Source organism: Netta rufina (genome assembly GCF_964035555.1).
Source record: "Netta rufina genome assembly, chromosome: 1".
Taxonomy (NCBI): Eukaryota; Metazoa; Chordata; class Aves; order Anseriformes; family Anatidae; genus Netta; species Netta rufina.
In genome coordinates this window covers 165,981,749-166,007,220 of record NC_140123.1, presented here as the reverse complement: position 1 = coordinate 166,007,220, position 25,472 = coordinate 165,981,749, and the positions used below count along the sequence as shown (strand labels likewise).

The 25,472-nt window shown below is 33.5% G+C and overlaps 1 protein-coding gene across 2 annotated transcripts in view; it reads left to right on the top strand.

The window, feature by feature from the left end:
* The window catches only part of NAV3 (neuron navigator 3), a gene marked incomplete at both ends in the record, with an annotated part of 270,085 nt that overhangs the window by 91,638 nt on the left and 152,975 nt on the right, over positions 1–25,472 (top strand). For both annotated transcript variants that reach the window (XM_084295258.1, XM_084295257.1), the window contains 2 exons: positions 16,809–16,881; positions 20,243–20,420. In XM_084295258.1, coding sequence (XP_084151384.1) covers positions 16,809–16,881; positions 20,243–20,420 — 251 coding nt within the window. The remainder of the gene's footprint in view (positions 1–16,808; positions 16,882–20,242; positions 20,421–25,472) is intronic.

Sequence of the window (25,472 nt, the reverse complement as noted above, 5' to 3'; positions counted from 1 at the left end):
AGATATGAATGGTGGAAATTGAGGAAGAAGAGAGGAAAGAATTTCTGTAAGGGTAAGGTTAAAGATGTTAATGTTAAAGATGACTGATATTCAAGGAGGAATGTGTTGGAAGTCTGGTTCCAAGTTTTGCTGAAAAGAGATTATTAATGGCATTAACATAGCTAATTTGAGTTAGATGAGAAGCAAATTCATTTAGCTCAGAACTGGCAGAAAGGGGAATTCAAACTGCTTTTGCAAATAGCTCTTTAAAAAAAAAAAAAAAAAAAAAAAAAAACAAGAAGTTGAAAGTAAATATAGATGTGGTGAGAGCTGTGCACACAAGCAGTGTAACAGTTGACCTTGTTTGGGAGACCAAACGTGCTTCTATTGTAAGGGAGAGAGGAAGGTAAGGAAATGATGGTAGAAATTCTGCAAGTGTTAGATCTAGTAGAGGATAAAGGATAGGAAGCTTCATCTATCTTGCCTAAGGATGTTACAGACATGGAAAGGAAGGGGAGGAGAAGGCAACCAAATCATCACTTTTGTAATATGATTTGATTCTGGTTTGGCTTTTTATTAGACCTCTTTATTCTGCACTGAAACAAACAGTTCTCTCTACATCCAGAGAAGATCTGAGAACATTAAAAGAACCACAGGATTGATGACAACCTCTCTTCACAAAACAGCTCAGAGTTACTCACTCACATCAGTCAATGAGCTGCATATTCCTCTGAGTCGCTCACATTTGACTGTCTGAAGTCATAAAAGAAAATGCCACAGGAACACATCCTGGATATTATTTTACTGTGCCGGAAGAAGTACATTATTCATTAAAAAAAAAATAAAAAATCATATGCAGGCATAAGTCTTCTTGTTTATGCTTAGAAATTCCCTGTCTTATTAATGCATGGAGTCACATGATATCTAGATGTTAATGTAATAATCAGGTCATAAGACGTATTTATATTGTGATGGTATCAGTCTCCATTAAAACTAACAAAAATTTAGACTAAGTTAGGGATGCTTGGTTAGGGCCAAGATTAAATTTATGTACAATTTGCTTTTGCAGACAAAGACTGTTGAGAACAGAGAGATCTTTTCATTCTTTAAAATAAAAAACGTCCCCTCACAATTTTTTTTTATTTTTTATTTTTTTTCCTCCTAGGAATTCCTTGAACCTCCCTTCCTTTAATCTGTTTGTCAGTACATACATGCCACTGATGCATGACTATCCATCTGTGCTCATTTCTTCTCCCAGCCCCTCAGCTATGCTTGTCAGGAATATAATTTTATCAGAGAATCATTGCGTTAAACTGTATCAGGAAGATAAAACAGTGGAGTAATTTATGCCTGAAGAATAGTGGCTGACATACACATTGAGGTATTTATTGTTTGAAGAGATGCAGTTGACAATTTTGCCATTTTCTCCCATTTGTAGTTATCTTACTCCCCTCTTCAATCTCTTCCCCTCAAAAATGTCATGTGAACATTACCTGAAGTATCATAATTGATCAAATATATACTTGTGATACTGATGCTTAGACAAAGAGATGTCCGTTAATAGAAATTAACTGGAAAATTTTAACACAAACATCTATTTCAAATACATACACACTAATTGACTATGACATGCATTTTAGAAAGCACCTGTTGGTTATATTTGTTAATACATTTTTCCCAGGATAGCAGCAGCAGGATTACAGTAAATATGTGTGCTTCATGACGGTGTATTTTTATCATCTTCTATAGGGAGATTATGTTATAAATACTAGGAATGTCTAGAATGTTTACTGGATTTAAAAATAGAGAAGAAAGTGCATGATGTTTAGCTGAACAGCAAAAATGCATATTTAATCTTTACAAGAAAATAAACAGTCTCTGAAGTGGTTTTCTTTTACAGTGTATCCAAACAAGACTTTTTGGTAATTTTGAGATTTTGTCAGCTTTCTAGATTTTTATCAAATGTCTGGTTATTTTGGAAATGTGGCAAAGTGCCAGTTCTGTTATGGCTATAATTGAGGACTTCCTTCTATTTAAAGATTTTCTAACCACTCCCTTTACATTACTTCTGCTTAATAATTTTGTGTGTTGTATGTTTTTTAGGAAAGGTTATTTTTCAATGTCTGTGAAGCCTTGAACTTCATCAGAGGTAGACTTTTTACATTAGAAAGTATTATTAACTATGAAGAAGAGTCTCAAGATCTCTTATTCATTTTTTTCATCCAAAGATAATTTGCCACTGCCTATCATGGAATCACAGAATGGTTGAGGTTGGCAGGGCCCTCTGGAGCCCATCTGGTCCAAGCTCCCTGCTCAAGCAGGGACACCTGGAGCAAGCTGCCCAGGACCATATCCAGATAGTATCGGTGGTGCAGTCTGCAGTTTCAGTAACATGCAAAACTCTCAAGAAACTATGTGGGTGCATGTTTTGGCATGTAGTGCACACACATGGTCCATAGGAAGTACCTTGTGTAATTCTGATAAAGCTCTTTAATTCAACTGGAGCTTATTGAAAGGCATTTACACCTTTCTTGCTCTCCCTGCCTGTCACTGGTGAGTGGAAGATTGTGGGAGCTTTGACATTCTGTGAGTTTTATATTTTCTGGACATCTGTGGGAGTCTAAGATGGCCATTCTTCTCTAGAGTTGCCAGAGCTACTTTCTCTGCTCCTAGGGTGAATCCAGACTGAATTTAGAAAAGAGGTACTGAACACAGTTTTGAGATTTAAACATCAAGACCCAGAAATAATACATGAGGGCACACAGCAAGTATGAATATCGTTATCATTTATTCAATTGGACGGGGAAATCCAACCAATAGAAAGATTTTTTAATGGAGTTATAGGAACTGCACAACTGTCCATAAAATGCTGTTGGTGATGTAATGTGTAAAAAAAAAAAGCAGTGGACCAGAAAGCAAGTTGTGGCTTCCATTTTAATGGAATTTAATGGAATTTTAATTTTTTAGGGATTTTAACTAGCACTGTTTTGGTGGAAAAGAGTTTGAATTGTGAATTTGGTTGTGGGAGGGGAGGTAGAAAGCACACTCACCTTCTCACGTGCTTAAAATTACAGTAAACACTATCCAAAAACAGTCATGCTTTTGGAATTATTGTGTATTATATCATGCCTAGATAACCATGCTGAATCATCTTGTTGAAGCTACACATACCCAATATTTCAAAGCTTGACACTATAGCAGTAAGGCTGCAAGAAAGGAGGGTAAATAAAGTACCGCAGAATGTCTTAGTGAGATAGTGTGTTCATTACAAATCAACATAATAATAAAAACAACACTGTCTTGCAGTTGTACAAAAAAGCTTGACAACATCCTACTGATCTTCTGCTGGAGAATAAAACACCAAAAACTTGATGCCAAATAAAGTTTTTTTGGCAATATTGCATTACTTCCAGAATATAATATGATTATTACGTTAGAAATTTAGGGGAAAGAACAGAAAGAAGTTGGATAATAAAACTAATATGACAGTCCAGATGTATTTTCTCACTCTACTCTTGAACTTTCCTTGAACAGGAGCTGCCTACATCTACTGTACCTAACTGCTAGTCTGTTTCATGGAAAGAAAGCCCACTCTGCTTGATTTTATGATATCTTTTACGGACTCACCATTTTGGAGCACACTAATGCACACTAACCTTCTAACCATGCCATCTAACTTTGCTTTTTTGTTAGGCAGTAATTATACCCTCAGAGTATGCTATTCTTTGAACTCTGTTGCAAATCCTGTCCACCTAAAGTCTTTTCCCAATGCCTTATTGCTGGCACATGGGAATGAACATGAACTGCTGCATCAGAGCCGTGGTCCATCAGGGGTCAATGTTCCCTTTCTGAGAGTGCCAATGTGATAAATATTTTAGGGAGAACAAGTGACCTTGCCAAATCTGTTTGGTCCATTCCCATCCTCTTTCCCCAGAATCTTTGCTAATTGTATTATGGAGATTAGAAGCAGGAGATTCTCTGCTTGCTTTTTCAGTATGCATTTATGCACTATCGTGATCACTATTTATTCCATGAAGTGAAGCATGCAGGATTTCTCAGAAATAGAAATAAATAAATAAATAAATAAATAAATAAATAAATAAATAAATAAGATTTTTCTCCTATAGTTGTGAACACAGCCATGGGACTAGATGCAGAGTAGGTATATTTCTTTCATTAACTGCACTCAGTGCTCTGTCAACCCACTTTACCCAGTCCCTGATTGTCAGGAGCCTATGGATGTGACCAGTCTGGAATGGCTTGAAATACCATCAGGAAGGTGAATCTCCGTGTTTGGTGAACACTTGTTAGTGAACTTGACTTACGCTAATTCTGAATACAAACTCTGTTACAGTATTACAGCTCATGACCCTCTTACAGGCAATACTGTTAAGGTACACAAAGGTAAATTGGCTTTAGTAATTGGCTTACGTTGGCTAGAAGTAGAACAGGCTGCTCACAAAGGCTGCTTATTTCAGCAGCATTAACAAATCCCTTTTCATGTAAAGGCTCTTGATCAGCTTAATTAAAAAATTAACACAATCTTTTTTGTGTGTGTGTGTGTGTGTGTGCGTGTGTGTGTAACTTCTCTGTTTAAATCCACTGTGACTGGAACCTTAATGCACAAATCATTAGAATACAGTACAACCAGTTTTGTTTCAGTATAAATAAATAGCGTAAGTACAGTAATCTATTTGGCAGCTTTCTGATGTGCAGGAATTATTTAAAACACAGTCTGAGGAATCTGCTGACCATATGATCAACAGATGATCATATGACATAAGTCAGAGCTATACTTGTTTTAAGTTGAACTTGTTTTAAGTTGGCCTTGTATCCAGATATGAATTAGTCCATGCAGTGTTCAGTTTCAGTCAGTCCAAAATACATTTTTTGTTAGGACTTGATTGTATTCAACCTCACAAACTGATCACAAATCACTTCTGCTTTTTGAAGAGTTGATATCAAGTTAGACTATATGTTTACATATGCAGGTCTTAGCAGTTCTTTCTGGTGGTATCCTGACCAGAACCAAACCTGTAAAGTCCAAAAAGTTGAATCTGAGAGGTCTTCCTGAAGTATAAATGTGCTTCTATTTTAGCTTCTAGCTTTTGGCTGTCTTTAATTCTATAATAATTAGAATAGGCTTTGTTTAGGCTTGTATTGTTGGCTGATTGGAACCTTGTTTGAATTATTCATACCTCTTGATTTATCTGAGTTTATTTGGAATTACAATGGGAGCGTACTGATGGCATTTCCCTCTAGGGAAAAAAATACCACAAGAATTTTCTTTGTCCCAGGGTTTCCACACTTGAGTGCTGAGACCTATTTGCATGTGAAATAAATAATAGCTCATGAAGTTAAACAGCAACAGTTCTATGTATTCTAAATGCACACATAGTCAGCTCAACAACATCCCAGTCTTGTGAGCTCTTTGGTCTGTCATTCACAGACTTCTTCAGTAATTCTTCCCAATAATGACTTTAAATTGGGTTTTTGTATAAGCTTTCAGTTTATAGACAGATCAGCAGCAACAGCCCACAGCAAACGTATGTGCCAGGGTGTCTTCACTGTTCTTGTGTATGTAAGGCTTCCATTTGAATTTCTTAGCATAGTTTTGAAAGATTTATATTGTTACATTGTATAAATTAACTTATTAGAAGATATGTGGCTCCTCCAAAGCTCAGTAAATGCTTGTTTTTCAAATAATATTGTCTGCATTTTGGAACTTGCAAACACTTGGATAACTATTTAAAACACTGCTTCCTCCTACACTTGACGTTTCATTGGCTACAACTAGAAGCGAAAGGACAAACAAAGTGTCTGTTCAGACCTCATTTTACAGGGTCAAGCACTGCTGGTGTTTGTATTAAAACATTTAGCTAAGAATTCAAGAAAAATCTTGGTCCTTTTGAATGTAAGAGCAGATATCCCATTGCCTTTTGTGGATCCAGGTGCTTTTATTTTCCTTGACTGAGCATCTAGACAAAAGATCTTGTGAAGAGTTTGGAAAATGTTTCTCTTTGGTTTGGTCATATACTGAATCATATAGTATATAGCTAAGTAGGCTGCTTATGAGCATAATATTAAAATATATTCAGTCCCAATACTTCTTTGTATATCATTCTAAGTATGATATAAAATACAATGTGTAGGTGTACTAGCCAAAGTGAATGCCTGAATCCTTCATATGCTTTTTTTTAATTATTATTATTTTTTTAACACTAGGAAGCATAGAGATAAAACCGCATAGTTTTTATCGATTTCTAATTTAATTCTAATAGTTTTAATAACCTGTGACAACAATTCATCTTTGATTTTGTTTCTTTTGAGTTTTATTTTCCATAAGGTTTAGATCAATTTGAGTCAGTAAAATGAAGACTAAACATAAAAGAAAATCAGTGACTTATGTTATGTTCTCACATGCATGTAATTTCCCAAGGACTTGAAGTTCCAGCAGTAAGACTATATAACTTCAGATCAAGTGAAACCACTGTTCTGCACTTTTAGAGTTTGTTAATAACAAGTATTTTTATCACTTTTATTCTGATGAGATCAATCTTCTATAAATATTTTTCAGGGTAATATGCAAAATATATCTAATTAAGAAAAATGTGAGAATGTTTATAAAATCAAAAGGCCAGGAGTATAGGAAATTTGTGCCTTTCCCACACGTGCTGTAGCATTATGGCTTCTGCTGTACTCAAGACTGAGGTGTAGTCTGAAAGCATAAAGTGCATCAGGATGGACTCCATTTGCAAAATTCAAGAGATGCATTGAAATACCCCATAGTTTATCAGTTTACTTATCTTTTAAAGAATTCATCCTGTCATTGGTTGTAATTACCTTTACTTCTAAAAGCTTTTTTTTTTTTTTTTTTTTTTTTTTTTTTTTGATGAGCTAAATGAAGTTGCTATATACTAAGTTGTTCAGAAGGAGAGAATTGGAATGCTTTCAAAGGTTTAATTAAATCTGGTAAATGAGTGCTCTGTTGTAGACTCTCTTTTGACCTAATGGAGAGAAACTACTCTGTTTTAAAGAAGTGTGCATTTTCATGTTGCCCTCTAATTTTCTGAAGCTGCCACACTCCATAAATATTTAGACACTGGTACCTTGCTGACTCAGAAGCGTTGCATAACTAAAAAAAAAAGATGGTAGACAGACTCACTAGAGTGATGCATTGCTTTAAAAACCACTGTTTAAACAGAGTCCCTTTTATTGCTACCTTAAAAAAAAAAAGTCCTCCAGGGGTAGCATTTATCTTCAATTTTGTGTTCTTAGTGCATGTGTAGGGGTCTTTCACAGTGTTCATGGACTGTGGAGATGAGAGCACTAAAGCAGGGAGCTACTTTGAGACTTTAGAAGAGATTTTTTTGCCTAGTCTTTTATTTTGATCCAGGTTGTCGCAGAATCATGTTTTAGTTCTCTACGAATTTCATGCAAGATGCTGAAATACTTTAATGGTTTTCTGAATCCAGAGCCAGGAGTTTATTCAAGGCCGAGTCCAGCACTGTATTCCAATCAAAAAATCAACACTTTCTTCTAAAAAATTCTGTAATAGGTTTCTATAATCACTTTAGAAATGATCATTGTTGCATTTTGTGCTTTACAATGTCTGCTCTAGAGACTGTTGTAGAGCAAATGTAAGATAACACATAGAAAGAAGAATGGGTAAGAAAAGATGAGAAAAGCAAGAATGCACCACTGGAGATAAGCAGAGTAAAAGTCTGTATTCTCTTAGTTTTGTTTGTTTTAATGTGAGGATGTCAAGATGATGTTCATAATCATCTGTTTGGCTATCCTAAAATTATGATTAGAATTTAAACTTTTATTGAGAGTAACTGCATTGTTCATTGACTTTGTTCTTTGTTGGCATATACAAATACATACAATACACACACACACACCAAAAAAATTGCATTTGACATTACAGAGACTCTCTCTCCTTCAGTCCAAGTTTTCCAAGCACCAGATTAGCAACTAGGTAAAATACCTGCGACACCAGCTGTCACTTTCATGTTCCTGACAGGATTGACGGTAATATGTGCCAGAAAGAATCTGTTTCCCACTTCTGCATTTTCTTAAAACCAATACACACCCCAGCTCATACTCTAACCTTAATAGTGACCTCATACATTCTTTTATCAGCATGTCAGTACATATGTATGTTGAATTTTCCAAGTATTTGGGAAGTTAACTTGCTTTACATTTCTGAATTTACTGTTCATATTTCATGTTTGGAGTGCATGCTGGAAGAATTTGGTGTGCGTGTTTCTTCATACTTGTTGGAAAAAGGAAGTGGAAGGTATTTCAGTTTTAAATAACACTATAATCCTTTTCTGAAAAACAAAACAAAACAAAACAAACAAGCAAAAAAACCCTAATAATTAAATAACTCCAGCATCATTTCCTAAAATTTTTTTTGCCTGGGAGGCCTTCTACATACCAATAGTTATTATCCTCCAAGGTAAAATTTCCCTCAAATGCCTCCAGTAAATCTTTTTTTAATTTGCATATAAGGTCAATGCTGAGTTTGGAACAGTTTTTGGACTGCTGTTACATAGTTCACTGATACTTATTTTCATTAAATGATACTTAGATTTTTGTACTGCAAGTAATTAGGAGTTTGTTAGAAAATTTAAGCTAAATCTGTGTGCGTGTCAGTGGATTTTGCTTAACACCCTGAAATGTATTATAATTTCCACAGAAAAATGGAATGTCCGTTGCATCTGGGTGAGGTAACCGGCCACGTACAACAGCAAGTCAGCAGAACACACTTAATATCTCCCAACAGGACTGCTAACACCTGTTTTACTAGGGTGGGTTTTCAAATTTACGCCACCCGGTGAAACTTGACATTGCCTTCCAGTACAGTTACAAAAAAAAAAAATAAATCACAATAAGCTATCATGCTAAATGCTCGTGGGAAATAAACAATCAGAAAAAGAAATAATATAATTTTTTAGTCTCTTCTTTGCGTTTCTGCAGATTTTGCTGGTGAGTTTGCTTATCTCACATTTTTCCCTTTCTTCAAGTTTCCCTCATTTCATTTGGCTTCACCCCAAATGTGAACCAAGAATTCATGGCAAATTTAATCAAGTCTGAGTAGTCATAGGTCAAGGTGACAGTGCCACATTCAGCCTGCCATACCAGCATCTTGCACAGAGACTACAAATATGAAACTAAAGAGGTTCCTAAGTAGGGTCAGTAGGTAAGTTTCCTGTTACTGCAGGCCACATTTATTTCCATCCCATTTCCATTTGGAAGTGTTTGGGTGTATTCTCTGCTCTTCAGACTGTCCCATACTGAGTAGTAGTAGTAGTAAAAACCGTCTTTTTCTTTACAGATAATAGTGCATGCAGCTTCTTTACAGGGAATCTTGATAAAAATGTAAGACTTTCAGATAGTCCTGCTCAAGAATCAAGAGCTTTTATTATGAACATATTAACACATAACTATGTTGATAAGCATGCCCAACTTTAAATGTAAAAGAGACAAGAAAGCAGATGGCTTGTATTCAGATGTGCTAAACTAGTTTAACTTGTGCAATATCAAAAGAAACCAGTTTGCTTATGTATGCTTATACTATAGCTTATGCTATAGTATGACTATAATACTTGTAAAATGAGACCATAGGAGTTTACTTCCCATTGGACCCTTTGAAAGTCTTAGACCCTATTTTTTAGTTCTAGTTCTTATAGAGATACATCTGAATAATAATAATAATGATAATAATAATAATAATAATAATAATAATAATAATAATTATTATTATTATTATTATTATTTATATATATATATATATAAATAATATATATATTATATATATATATAATAATATTTATATTTATAAATATTATTATAAATATAATTATTATTATTATTATTATTATTATTATCATTATCATTATCATTATCATTATCATTATCATTATTATTATTATTATAGCAACAATAACAAGAATAATAATGTTTCTGTAACAAGACCCTCCCCTTTGGACCACATAGAAATCACCTATTCACATATTGTGGATAACATAACTGTGTAGTGAAAATCCTATACAAATTTTTCAAATACGATTTAATGACAACTTTTCTCAGAATACAGGTAAATCATCAACAGTGTCAAATTGAACATAATGAATGCATGGCACAGAAGGATTTTTTTTTTTAATTTTCTCTTTCTGAAGAGGTGAGAAGACCTTGAAGTGTGCTAAACATCTGTTTTCAAGTGAAGAACAAAAGAGAATTCTCAATGCCAAATATTATTTCTGTGATCATTTAAGAATCACCCAGACTTCCAAACACTATTGGAAATGTGGCATTTAAAGAATGGATAGGCAGATGGATAAAGATATTGGACTGGGTAATCCATTTTGGCATACCAGTTTTAATCTAGGATGATGTGTTGGCTTCAGCAGAAACTCCTTGGAGTAAACTGGCTAGCAGGAATGTGTGTTTGGGCCCAAGTTGCACTGTGTGAATCAACAATGAACAAAAACTGAAATAAACTTGTCTTTCTCCATCTCTGACAACAGCTTTAGGTGTAGCAGGCTATTCAAAATCATAAATTTGGCCAAAAGTAGATATTCCAGGTAGTGGAGTTTTTTTCTTTGTTTGTTTGTTTTGCTTTTTGTTGTTGCTGTTGTTGTTTGTTTATTTTTACTTTTTGCTTCTAATAAGTATATGTGAGAATGTACGTGACCTAGTCTCATACTGCTCCCCAATGTGCAAGTGAGGGTGAGAGTTTAGGCCACGTACCTTGAAATATGTTTCCATTTCTTCCAAGTCATTCCATATAACTAAGTCTACATGGGCAGTTTCATACTCTTTCTGGCTCCAAAATGTGCACAAGAAATGCTTTTATCCACACATGAACATGTCTCGGTTGCTTGCCTAAATCTTTGTTCTTTTTAGAATCCACAATTAAGACCAGAGCTAAAACTAAACCAGTAGCCAGAACTCTAAAGGTAGTATTTCTCTGTCCTTGTGTCCATGTGAAAGTCAGAAATACAGATAGGATCTGCTCTTCCATTTTTCATTTTATTCATTTTATACAGGCTATGTATTGTGAATATTTAGAGTCCAGGATGCTATCTTTAATTCCTGATTTGTGTTTTTATTTGGTTTTGATTCTACTACCACTACAGAACTTGAATGAGAATACATAATTTTCTGCTTTTTAATTCATTTAAATCCATTAACCTCCTGCTCATCTTAGTGATGAACATCCATACAAAAGCAAAAGAGTGAAATACAGCCCTCAAATCAGGTTAATACTCTGGGGAAAATACTTAAGAATAAATCTTGCTGGTAATGTGGATTTGAAGAATATCTCGTAGCATAGTTCTAATCCCAAAAGACGTCTATTCAATATTAGTTAAATAAATAAATAAATAAATAAACAGCCATCACAAACATTGGTGAAATTTTTACAAAGCAAATCTTTTACCAGGTTTTATTTGGGGCTTTGTGTTGTGGTTCAGAATGTCAAAACACATACAGAGCTATGGAAGATAGTGCAGAATGATGTGCTGACAGAAATTACAGTTTTACATTTGATTCCAAAATAATCAAGAGAAATTTAGAAGCATATATGGGTAGAGCGTGTTCTGTTCTTCAGGACTAATCCTGCCAGAACTAGACAAATCTCAACTCACATATATGTTCTCATAAACTATGCTGTCATAAAGTTAACAAAAAAAAAATTAGTCAAGCCAAGATATTTTTCAGAGCTTCTTACAAATACAGAAGAACATACTGTATTAGTCATCATTACTTGTCTTCTGAGTAGCCCACAATTAAATTGATGCTTGGAAGTGAAGAAAGTGTTGTCTGCCAGACAAAAGAGATGAAAGCTAGTCTTGGTAACAGCAGAATAATTATTAAAAAAAATAGACATATTCTATATGTTGAGTCACTGGTGAGTACGATCCCACAAATGAGCTCTTCCTGTAAGTCTGCAGACTGCTGGGTATTAAGTACTACTGTTTATCTACATGCAAGTCCCACAGTCTGGTTTAGTGATTTATTTCAGTCAGTAAAAATTCAAAAAGCTACCAGTCAAAAGCAGATTACCCAAAACTGCAGGATGTAATATGTTACGGTAGTTTTGCAATGTATCTTCTTTGTATGCCATATAATGTAATAATAGTGTTGCAGTTGTGATATTGCTGCTTATTTGTACATAATTGTTTTAAATATAATCCCCTAAAATGTGGGTGTAGAAATATCTTGGGACTCACTACTATTTATGGTGTAAGTATTTCAGATGCATTTTTCACAAGGTTATGTGTACGAACGTTAAAAGGATTTGATTTACACAAGCAGCTTAATACTTTAAAAGCATAATTCAGTAGGCATAATTTAATAAGCATCAAATGATGTTATCTGATGATGCCTACAAATCTAAATTCCTAAATTATCATCCTCTTAGCTGAGTTTATTTGCACCCATGAAGCTGGAACTACATTTCAGAATAGGACAAATTATTCTTCATTTTTGATAAGGAAATGGTTATATTATTAGAGATGATAGTTTTTGTTTACCTCTGACAGGCAGTCTCGTGTAATATTGATTGGCTTTCAACATTGTTATTTGAATAGCTAGGTGGACAAATACCTACATGGCAATGAATCTGTATTATATCATTATTTATTTATTTTTTCCATTTTTAGGTTTTAATATTTTTAATGTGGCAAATCTGTTACTCAACACACTACATTTCCTTCAGTCTTTTGAACCTTTAGTAGAACCTAAGTGGTTTGAAACATAGTATTTCTGAGTAACAGTGATGTGAGTTCAGCAGCAGTATGTTCATAGCAATTAAGCAATACAAGCAATGTTCTTATCAATACAAGCAAATTTGATTCACTTTCTGTGTCTTGATATGTAAGATTTGGAATCTGTGTATCCTGATTTATGTACTGAAGCAAACTACATCTGCTACAACACTTTGTATTTCTTACGATACTGTTCATGTTAATGGGAAACATCACCTCTGTTGTGAACTTGTGCTGTTTGAAAGTAAAATTCATTACTAAATTGTGGGCATATTTCATTAAAATTGTCTGGCATCTATATGAAGTATTACAAAGCAAAATCCTTAGTCCTTGATGTTTAAGCAGGTAGATTTCTATATATGCAGTGTTAGCACTTGGAAGAGTTTACCCCAGTGTATAATAATGCCACCACTAACTACTTAAATAAACATGGGCTTCAGGGATTCATACCACTCTTGATTGAAACAGTATTGAGGAGTAGAAACTGCTTGAAATCTCTTAGAGCTTTTGTAATTGAAAAATTACTCTCATCTGTTGGTAAGTTTGAATAAAAAGTGTTTGGGGCTGCTAGGGTTTGAGTTCAAAGAATAACTGTGGTTTGCCAAGGCAAGAAGTAGGTAATTAAAGCAATGTTTATAGACACACTGAAAGCTTCAAAATGGGACAACTTTAAGGCTAACTTCTAGACTGGAAAGGAAAGAAAGTGAAAATAACCCACAAATGTATTAATGGATGTCTTATTGAATCTTCTAACAGTTCCTGAGAGTTTTACAGTAACTGCAGTTATTATCAGAAAAATGACTGTAAGAGTTATGTTCTGACATTTTCTGTGTATTATGTGGCTGTGAGTTGCCACACCAAACTTGCTCAATTCACAAGCCAGAACAAGACTTTATTATAAACCTAACACTGCAGCCACAGTCTATTGTCTGAAAGTTGGCCTCTATTAATTCATGCAGCACCACCAACAGGAATGACTTTGGACTTAAGGTTTGTGTTACAGTTCTCTTGGTGAACCATGAAGCAAAACAGGATGTTCTTTGTAGTTCTGCAGTATATTAAGTCATTGGTGTTAATAGTAATGACTTGATTTGTCTGTGAGTTTAAGAGATGTGATTTCAAAGACATGTACAAGTAGATATAAACATGTAAAATAACCAGGCGCCATTTCTATAAGATAATTAATTTTAATTATTTTTCATCTGGAATGTATGTTAAGATTTAGGCTTATTATTTTCTAAATATTTAGTATTGCAGGTAGATATTGAGATGTTTTCATAGCACTTAAATGTTTAAGTGGGCCCTAGCAAATTACACGTTGTTTAGAGTTATGGCCTCCTGAATTACTGCAGAGAACACATGCCCATTATGAAAAATGTCTTGGTTATTCTAGGAGATCTGCTAGGAAGTATTGATTTGGTTATTTGGAGGTAAGCATTAATTACTTCAGTTTGTTTTGTTTTGTTTTGTTTTGTTTTGTTTTGTTTTGTTTTTTTCCCATTTAGCTTCTAGTACTTCGTGTCAGAACAAAATTTCCCATCTTTGAAGTAGTTTCAAAGTAGTAGTAATAGTTTGAAGTTCTACATTAAGGTTGATTTGAAAGTTCACAGAAGCTCTCAGTTATACAGCTTATATCCAAACAAAACTTAATTTCTGTTAAATTCTTCGGGACAGGAAAATTTGCATTTGAATTGCTTTCTTCTGTAGTTGACGTTGTTTAAAGGTCAAGTAGAGATATTCTCATTGTGTTCTTTATTGTCATGGCTGACCAGGTGTGTAGTTGAAGGTCAGGACAGAGCCAGCCCTATTCTTTGCTGTTGCCATCAGGAGTGGCTCAATCTCCCTGTGCCTCCTCCCCATCTTCCACATCCTCTCCCAAATCATGCCTTTCTCAAGTTTGGACACACCCTGTCCTCCACTGACTCCTGTGCTCATCTGACTGCATAGGAAACCAGAGTGACTAAAATACAATTGCCTGTTTTGCTGGGTGAGTTTTCTGCACTGAGCCAGCTCCCAGTGTGCTCAGAGAAGTGTTGAAGCCCAGACAAGGTGGCAGCAGCAGGGCCCCACGCCTGGGAGGAGGAGGTGAGGAAGAAGCGGATCATCCCATTTTAGCTGCAGCCAACTTTCAACTCATTTGGCTGTGCCACATCACTATCTCTTATGAAATGACCTACTTTGTCTGTTTATTTATTTATCTATCTATTTATTTATTTATTTATTGTGATGTGAAGCTACATAAACATTTAAGAAAATTACAATTAATGCCTGAGTATCTGCAAGTACAATGCTTGGCCAGAGCTGAGCTGGAGTAATCTCATTGATTTAGAGGAATGGTTATACCACTTTCACAGATATACAAATTGGTGACACCAGACAAACTGATTTATGAAAGCTTAATTGTGAACCCCAACTTAACAGTAAATTTAATAAGAGTTAGCTGCAGAGTTGTATTTATTTACTTTTTAATTGATTTAGGAGATTGTTTATTGTTCCCTATATATAGTAACAGGTTCTTAAAAACAGTTAAATAAGTGTAGGAGAAGACTTTTTAAAAGATGTTGTTACTACTGCTTTGGAGTTTATTGTGTTTAACAAGCTCATATCTAAAAGTTTTGTAGATGCTTATATGTCTATAAAAACTAGCTGTGGGTCAAGAAAGTCTGTGTAAACTCATAATATATACTTATAGGGTCAGTAGTAAAAAGAAAGTTTCTTCCTTTTAGCTACTAATATTTGCTAAGAATAAAGGCAGAACTGCAATCATAGAAAGACAATAATAGTTAGGCCCTCCTCTCAGGCTAGATAAGATACTGTCAACGATAAAGAAGTTTTCATTCCAGGAATGAAATTACCCCTCATGTTATAAGGGTCGAAAGCTGCTCATATGACGTTTTGTAAAATGTGTAAACATTCAAATAAAATTAAGTCCTTGGACTTGATCTACTCCAGGTTTATGGTTTTAGTGCTGAATTTTCTTTATTTCTTTTAATATTTTTTAATGACAATAGGCATTTAAATTATATTGTTTAATTTTTGTATGTGTGCGTGTAGTCAAATTGCCTTAAAAAATCTGTCAGTCTAAAAAAATGTAATTTAAAATCATGTCTGTTGAAGCCACTTGACATAGGACATCTCTTTACACACCATTATTTTGTGTTGGTAAGAACATTTTTTGACATACAAAGTTGTTAACTGAGAGATGTTACATTTTTACCTAGTATTTGCTTCATAGAATGTGGGAGGGAGGGGGAAAGCAGGAATAGAAATTGACTCAAATGAATTTTTTTGAACATTCTGGTTCCCTAAACTGAAAATTAGAAACATGAAAAGAGTTAATTTAATGCTGTGACTAGTCATTGTACAGGCAGAATTGTGGTCCTTTTATTGCTCTATATTTAGTCTACAGCTTTTTCTTCTCTTCCCTACAGCTGTCTGTAGCAACTGTAAAATTCTTCTAAACCACCAGTAGTAGTGCAACATGTCCTTTACTAAGTGAATTCCTTTCAGGGTATCATAAACTTTAATAAAATTAAAATTTTTTAGCATCAGATTTGAAGGACAAAAATAAAGAATCAGTGACCACTGTGACATCATTTTCACAAAATTCTACATCATTCCAAGGAAATACTTTTGCTAAAACGTTTGTTGGATGTTTTTACTTTAATTTTTTCAACTCACTCAGTCACCCATATCTCCAGACATATATTCAGTGCCTAATCCCTTATGGATGCTTTCACTACTGTTTGTTTGTAGTGTATCAAATCCAGTTTTATGTTAAGTAGGTGGGTTGCTGATTTGCCAGCATGCCATTCTGGATTGGGCATTTATGAATTGTTTTTAAGCACCAAAGTGGACAATGAAAGCTTTATGTCTGTTCCCCAATTAGGAGTAATCGTTCTTGCTAAACTTTGGTAAAGAGCTGTAGTATGCAATGAATGTAAAGTATTCATTCCTGAGCTGTTTCTTTTTTCTTTTTTTCTCCATTTTCACTTTAGTACATTTTGTCAAATAGTCTTATGCAGCTTGTTATTTCTGTTCATATTGCAGATTGAGAATGTTGATGTCTGCCTTAGCTTTCTGGCAGCCAGAGGCGTAAATGTCCAAGGTCTTTCTGCGGAAGGTAAGAGAAGCAGATCATCAGAACAAATAATTGGATTCTTTTTTCCTGAAAATTTATTTTCACAATATAAATTATTTGTACTTCCATTCCAAACTGCAGCTGTCTTGAGTGGAATTCAAATGTAGATTACTATATTGCAGTGAGAGAGTGAGAGAAAAATTTAGATTTCCCTTTAATTTTCCCTTGAACCAAGAAATTCAGTATGTTTATGAAACCTAAGGCACATTTTAAAATAATATCTTTATTTTCAAATATATTAATCTTTTCATGTTACCTCCACAACATTAGGTAGGTAGTTTTTTCCATGCATACATTTATCATGTATGGGTTTGTGTATGGGTTTCAAAACCACAAACATTGATGTAAAAATTTTGCTCAGATGTGTAAACTCATGGAAGACTATTTTTTTAAGAGCATTTATTACCAGTAGTAATGTTATAAGGATGCCTATGAAATTTATCGCATTACTTTGATATAATGCATTAAGTGAATGAGCAAATGGTCTTGCTGCTTATATTATAACCCTTTTAAGGACTTTTATTAGTCCTTGCCTGACACACTTATAAATATATAAAATCAAAACCATTGAAATACCAATAGTTTTAATTAATATGTAATATTTGCCATATTAATGTAAAATTAAGCCAGGTGGATACTTTACCTTATAGATTAATACAATGGATTTTGGCCTGTAAAGGATTAAGTAGATCTGCAAGGTTCTATGCATCTTCGAAATCCCTTTGGTACAACTAAAAGATAGAAGGCAAAATACTTTTTTTTTTTCTTTTTTTTTTTTTCAGAGATGGTAAATCTCTGAAAGATCACAGATCACAGAAGAAAAATCTTGAATGATATAGCTACTGTTTGATTTTAAAATTAACTCACCATTGTGATCCTTCAAAATCTAGTACCTTTCTAGTATCTTAACAGAAGTGGATCATAACCATAACCATAACATATGTACTGTCTCATTTTCTGTACTTCTCAAATTATGGAAAGATCCTTAACTAATTCAAAGGAACCTCTGGAAATCTATACTATAGATATGACGATGGGTGAGAATACTGAATAAGTTACATGTTGCTATTCATCTCAAAGCTGTTTAGAATTCAATTTTTCAGCAAAGACTATTTTTACTTGTACACAAAATAAGAATCAAATGTATGAAGAGCAGCAATTTATTACGTGAGAATACTCTTCATTGTTTGATACCATGACACAATACAACACCCACTTTCTACTTCATAAAATTAAAATTGGATTGCGTTCTGTAATACATGCCTTCATTCATCTCCTTTTTTTAGCTTTGGAAAATAATTTTTTTAAAGATAGAAGCTTCAACTGTTTGGCATTAAGTGCAAATACTACCAAAAGCAATAACGATATATAGTTTTAAATGCAAGGTCTATTTTAAAAACATTTTTATTAATCCTTAAAACAGAATTTTAATAAGGCAGACTTTGAGTTCTGACATAAGATTAAAACAAGTTTTGCTGTTTTGCAGTTGGTCGTGACTGGTATAAATCTAATGTCTTTGTACTGATGTTAGTGCAAACTGACACAGAAGTGTGACTCCTTTAAATATACCATTTCTAGCATGTACAATCCTGAACAATTTGCTTGAGGGGAAGGAATTGAGAAAAGCTGGCGTGATTTTTTATCATTAAATGATCAGGTTACCTTCATAATGTTTTGTCAGCACATTTATGTTTAAAATTAAGTTTAGAAACAGGTAAGGCTGTTTCCCATAATAGGTTTTGGTGAATGTGTCTTGTCACATAAATTGGGTCATTTATTAATGCATGCTTCAGACAGTTTCTGGAACAGTAAACAATGATCTCAACAAAGATTAAAGATTTCACAACGAGTTTCCCACCTCATTTTGACACTTGAGCAAGGAAGTCTAGAACCAAAGTTGTTTTCCAGTCTTGACTGCAAAATCTGTACTGGAGAACCCAAATGATAAATAATAAACCAGTTGCTACTAAAGAAAATACTCCTCTCCTCTTCCACACAAGAGTTTAGTACATATTCGAGTTTTCATCTTCACAGGGAAGAAGAGGAAGTATGGGTACTCAGAACAAATTTTCATTTTGTAAAGTGCATGGTGATGTCCAGGATTGTGTTTGCTTTTGAGAACAGATTGAGCATCTAAGGGCTCCAATGTTTGATGATCTGTTCATATATGCATTAACATTTCACATAATTTTATTAAAAATAAATCAATATGGTTTAAATTACATTAATATGACAGTGCTTGTTTATAAACTGTGTTTTAAACATTACCTCAGAAAGGCTATGTAGCACATACAACACAATATTTAGATTTGCAGGAAAGACAGAAAGATTGTAATGCTAGGTTACAAGTCTACTGACCTAATGAAAACCTTTCACAAGAACCCCAGTGCCAAAGAAAATTAATAATGAAGATATGAACTGACCTAAGTGCTTCAGATAATTTAATTAAAGCCCCCTGAGTCGTCTTTTTCTGACACACAGATCTGTTATGAACAAAGAATAACATTAGCCTTTTTTAAAACCTGTATCTCAGGCTGGGCAAAGACAAAGAGAAAGGAATGGGATACATGAGGATGCTACTTTGAGTCAACAGACTTTCATATGGGAAGATATTTTAGCCTCAAGTGAAAGCCATAGTTTTGAAGTCTTTATTAATCAGTACTGGCAGTCTGACATAGAAACCTAGAAAATCCTGTAATTTGAAAGTTCAGAGATGTAATTACACACCTTATGGTCACCTCTTTTTATTGTTGTTTTCCATTAATCTGCATTTCTTATATTCCTTACTAATTCTTGGGAATGCATATACACTTATGAATGAGGTTATTACCATCTCTTTCCATTTTTTTTAGCAGTCATTATTTACTTCCACTGTGCACAGAATTTTACCAAGAATCCAGAGGAGGAATTGAAAGCAACTAGTTAGAAGGGGAGTGTTCCAAAAGCCAGAAAGAATTCAGATTTTACTAGGCGTAAAAGAAGGTTCTCTGCTTCCCAAGAATCCTTGTACTTTGTTGAGTCTGTGTATTCATTTGAGATTATATATATTATATAAGGTTAGGTTTAACCTTCTTTATGACCATGCACATTTGACTCATCATGAGGACATTATGGAGATATGTGTTTCTTGCAGCAATGACACATAAATAATTAAAGATAACAAACAATAACATATAAGTGACAGTTAACATGTCCCCAATTGTAGAGATAAATGCAGAAAGGCATAAGCACGTATAGGTTTATGTACATAAATGTTTGAGTATAAAACTGTTACAAAGCTGAAAGTGTAAAACCACAGTTTTCACTCATTTCTCTTTTTTTTTTTTTATTTTTATATATATAGAAATAAGGAATGGAAATTTGAAAGCCATTTTAGGGCTGTTTTTCAGTTTGTCTCGGTACAAACAGCAGCAACATCATCAGCAACAGTACTATCAGTCTTTGGTGGAGCTACAACAGCAAGTCCCTTCACCTTCAGCTGAAAGCAGCCAGTCCAAAACACACCAAGATATGCAGTCAAGGTAGGTTAAGAAGTTAATTTTCTTATGCGTAAAAGCTTTTAATTTGTCTGTTCAAAACAGAGATGTTCTTGTGGGGAAAAACAAAACAAAACAAACAAACAAACAAACCTTCACCTAAAAAAAGGCTTAAAAGACTATATTTTTTAATTCTTATTTTTGTACGAGTTATTTTTGCAATAGGTGTATGAAAACAACATTTATTTAAATGTCTATTTGGTATTAAGCTTGCATTTCTTGAGAGTAAAGCTCCAGTGAGTGTAGAAAACCTTCCCAATTAAATTTAGTTCAATTTTTAGTTAATTTCAAGGCATTCTTCATATTTGTTTCTACAGTCCTTTGCAGGATAAGAGATGTTAAGCACATCTTCAGGTTAGAATAATGATTATTTTCATGTTTTCCTCACATGGGGAGGCAAAATACATGAGGAAAGACACAATAGTGTCATTTATTTTAAAATCATTTTGTTCCCATGCATTCTATTTTTGAGTGCCTAATTCTATTCATGTATTGATATTCTCATCAATAAAATATTTTTTTATTTTGAAGAAGTTTTTTGTTTCTTTTAAGAACCCAATTTAAGATTTAGTTAGTGAAGCAAGAAATTCAACAGAAAACCGTTGAATTACATTACTCTCAGACTGAAGCTGAACAAATATTTTCAGAAAGTAGTTGCCTATTGGCTATGACAAAAGAATCATCTGAGTACAAGTTTCTATTCAAATGGAAAGAGTATTATCAAAGTACACTTTATTGAGGAAGGAAGGAACAAAAAGCTATTCACACATAGGGCTATATAAAGTGAATTTTTAATTCAGAACTTTATATATTGCTCTGTAGGTATTAATACTTGTTTGTACTTGTTTGATTTAATATTTACTTGTTTAGAAGATTTTGCATACTTCATTAACATGCATATCTAGCATGTGATAAATCCATGAGTAAAACATCAGACTACAATAATTAAATTTTGGTTCTTGAGTCCTTAACATCTAAAATACACTTTCCTTTTTATAATAAACAGTTGAATAAACTCTTCATTTTTTTCTTCAGTTGAGTAAACCTTTTGCACTTCAGCCCAATAGGAATCTTTGCCTTGAAACTAAGAATGTTATAAAAATAAATTTATAGCAAAATGGTTTTGGTAGCATTTCTGATTACCTCATTTGATACAAAAATTAAGAAACACTTGCATTTGCCTGGGACACTACAATGTGAGATGCTTTTTTTTTTTTTTTTTTCCTTTGCTTCGGAAAATTAATCTCTTTGAATGCTTTTTCTGTGAAGTTTGCTATTAACATGTAATCTAAGGAATTATGGCAGCATCCGGGAAGACTCTGAGCACTCTGAACATTTTCTGAAGTTGATTTTCTGCTTTCTGTAAGACATTTAATACTGCACAAGAGGAAATAACATCTTCATTCAGAAATCAGATGTTGTTTTCTATCATAAGGAAGATATTTTGATTGTGGGTCTAGAAGTGTTCACTGCTTTAATCAGTGGAATTAAGGGCTTAGCCAGCTGTATGCAAATACCTTTGGTTATTGGGTTTTGTTTAGAATTTAGTAAAACTGAAACATTTCCTGCTTTTCCAACTTAGCCATGGTGTATTTTTAATAAAAATAGTTACCGTGTTCCTTTGCATATCACCACTATTGCAAGGAATTCTGTTTGTCTAAAAAGCTTGGAGCAAAGCAGTTGTTTATGATTTGGAAGACAGCGATTACACACTAGTCCTTTGTCTGCTCAGGAATGATTGGCAAAGGGGGGATGGAATTTTATAAAGCTTTCCTTTCATTATAATTTCCCAAGATCTCATGGTTCTTCAGTGCCTATTTCTCCTCTTCTCCTTTGCTATGAACATACTTCATTATGAAGAAAGTCAATCTTTCTGTGTCCAGAATCTCAGTTTTCATACTTTCATAAAGTGACATCCCAGGATGGTTTAACGGGATTTCTACTTCCATCAGTGTGCTTTAGACTTCCTACTTTAATGCTGGGAGTCTAATATCACCTCATTCCTTTATATTTATACATATTGTTGATAGTTATTTATAATCATATTTCTGCTACAAAATTTTTCAATCTAAAAAATTGTTATACCAAGATTAATACTGTCTTTCTTATTTCCTACCTATAAACTGAAAACAAGATTTTGTCTGTTTCCCTTCACATATACATAAACTGAATTTTTCTCACCAGAAATTTCTGTACTGTCTCAGAGAGTAAAATTTTCTCTACCCATACATTTTCCATAAAGGTTGTAAAGATAAAAAAGGTCCCTAGTTCTGAAAAGTGTCTGAATGAAAGGTTTTTATTTTCTGTTGTAAATGCTTCTAGTATTCTGAGCAGTTAGCAAAACAAGGAACTCCAGAACTTAGAAACAAACAGAAATAATAAATATATAGATAAATATGGATTTTTTTTTTTAATATAAATTTTCTCTTCCATTTGCCATTGTTTTGAAGTGATAATAGGAAATTACAATTACATGTCCACTTCTAAGAAGAAATTAATGTATTTGAAAAATATGGTCTCCTCAAATACATGTGCATATACAAGTGGCTTTTGATTTAAACTGTACGTAGAAGACTTAGTAAGCCTTCCCTTCATAGCAATCATATAATTTAACTCTTTTTTTTTTTTCCATAAAAGCACATATTTTGGAAAATCAAAATGATTTTCCAAACAGCCATTTTAGTCTTAAGCTGGTAACGAACAAATAGAGGATTCCATTTAGATTCCATTATTTCCAAAATATGAAATTAATAGAAGACAACTCCTTTGATGGGATTCATCTTGCCTGCCTTTTGCTGTGGACAGGCAGCTTACATGGCTCACATTCTAAAATATGATTGCTTTCATGGCAACCATATCTCAGCATTAATTACAGGGGTAACTAGATGACCTTTAAAGGTCTCTTCCAAGCCAAACCATTCTATGCTTCTATGACTGATTGATTTAAGAGCAGAAGTTCCAGAAGGTCCTTGTGGACTCATATGACTTCATTTGACACTTGAGACTTTTAGATATGTTTGAGAAAAAAAGTATTGTTATACAGATTCTTGGAACTTCCTCTTTCATTGAATGAAGAGTAATGAGAAGTAGTAAAACCTAAGGTGTGTAATAGTCACATTTTTTTTCCTTTGTTGTTATACATAATTATTAACTCAGTAATGGATAATCTAACTTCTATCAATAATAGAGTAATTGTGCATTTTTTTTCTAAAGTAGTGTTGATAAAACTAGCTATTTCGTATTAAAGACAATTTATTACAAGTTTATAATGTAACAATGACTCCCTTTCTCTATTAGCCTGTTGCAGTTCTAAATGCGCCTTTAAAAATTCTTAAAAATTTCTGTTTTCTTACATTTCATAGTGTAAAAAGTATACAGTGTATATATTTGGGGAAAATTATTCAGGAAATACACATAATGGAAATTATTTTCCATTAATTTGGTCTGTGGTCCTTTATTACCTAGCAATAACTCTTTAGGATTTTCCAGAGGAGCAAGTAATATCACTTCATTAGTAGGGCAGAAGTGAGATAATGAAGACAGTAGACAATGGCACATTTATTACTCAGTAATAGCTTAGTTTTTCAAAGCTATTTTGACTAAATTTTAAAATATTTTGTGAAAATTATATTATGGGTACATGACAAAAAATATTTTTTAACCATTATGTAAATTTAAATATGCTTAGTGTATACCTGTTCATATGTGTATGCACATACAGGCAGAACCAAAACAAATACACTATATATTTTATAGACTTCTTAGTTTTTATAACCCTAAATTTCACATTTCATGTTACGATTAAATTCTTTGAAAGCATGTCTTTATAATTGTAGATATTTTTAAATTATATTATTCTCAGGTCCTAACAAATGTATCTACATTTGGTCAGTGTGACAACACTTTTGTGTTAATCCCGTGTAATCTGTCCCAAACCAAGCTCAGAATTGTGAAAAGAATGCACAGAAGCATGCAACATTCTGGATGTGAAAGAGTATCATTGGCCTATGTAATTCTAAGCACAACAGCTAAATTTCAAATTAAAATGTAAAAAGAAAGAAGAAAGTTGATTTATGGTAAATGGAATTTCACTGCAAAGAATATGTTTTATATTAATATGTTTTATATGAATATGTTTTATATGAATATGTTTTATATTTATATGGTAACTGTAATTTTTTACTGCTAAGTAGAAGAACTCTTAAAATGATTTAGACAATTAGTGGAAAAGTCTGTGGTAAATAATAAGTGGTAACTCAAGGGAGAGAACAGTTTTAAATAGGATTTCTGATTTCTTTTTATCCTAAAATTTCCTACATTCTTGTATGACTAACTGTGGAAATTGAATACTTCAAAATCTGAGGTAGGCACTTCACTATTTAGTTATGACTTTGTTGCTGCTTTGAGATTTTGTTTTAAAAAAATACCATGCTGGTGGCCTTATTTATATCTGTCAGTACAGATACATGACAACAATGGTTACATTATATTTTTATGCTTCACTTTACTAGTGGATTCCATTATCACAGCAATACATCTAAACTTTCTGCAGTGATGATCTTTCAACCACCCAGATACTAAGAGAAAACACATGTGGATGAAAGAAGTTCTGTCTCATTTATGGATTAGGCAGTAACTGGTTTCAGTAAGCTGTCAGCAAAATTCCACAAGACGGACAAACTATTTTATCACGTACAGGAATGATGAGCACAGCTTGAGGTCCAGATGGATTTTGTTAAATTTGTTATATTAAAAGAGCACCCTGGTTTTCCTAAGCGCATAAACAAAGTTAGGTAGCTGATTTCTACAGGCAGTTGCATATATAACTAATGTAATGAACTCGGTTTCATGTTGCCTCCTTCTTAGAAGTACTGGGGAAAAAATGAAGCATATTGGACACACAGCTTGTGCTGTGTGAAACAGTAATGCAAATGTAATGGTTATGATTATGAATTTAAATAGCTCCGTGCCAGAATACTAGCAATCCCTATGCCAATCTTGGTTCCACCACTGTCAATTTAGAAAAAGGCCTTTATT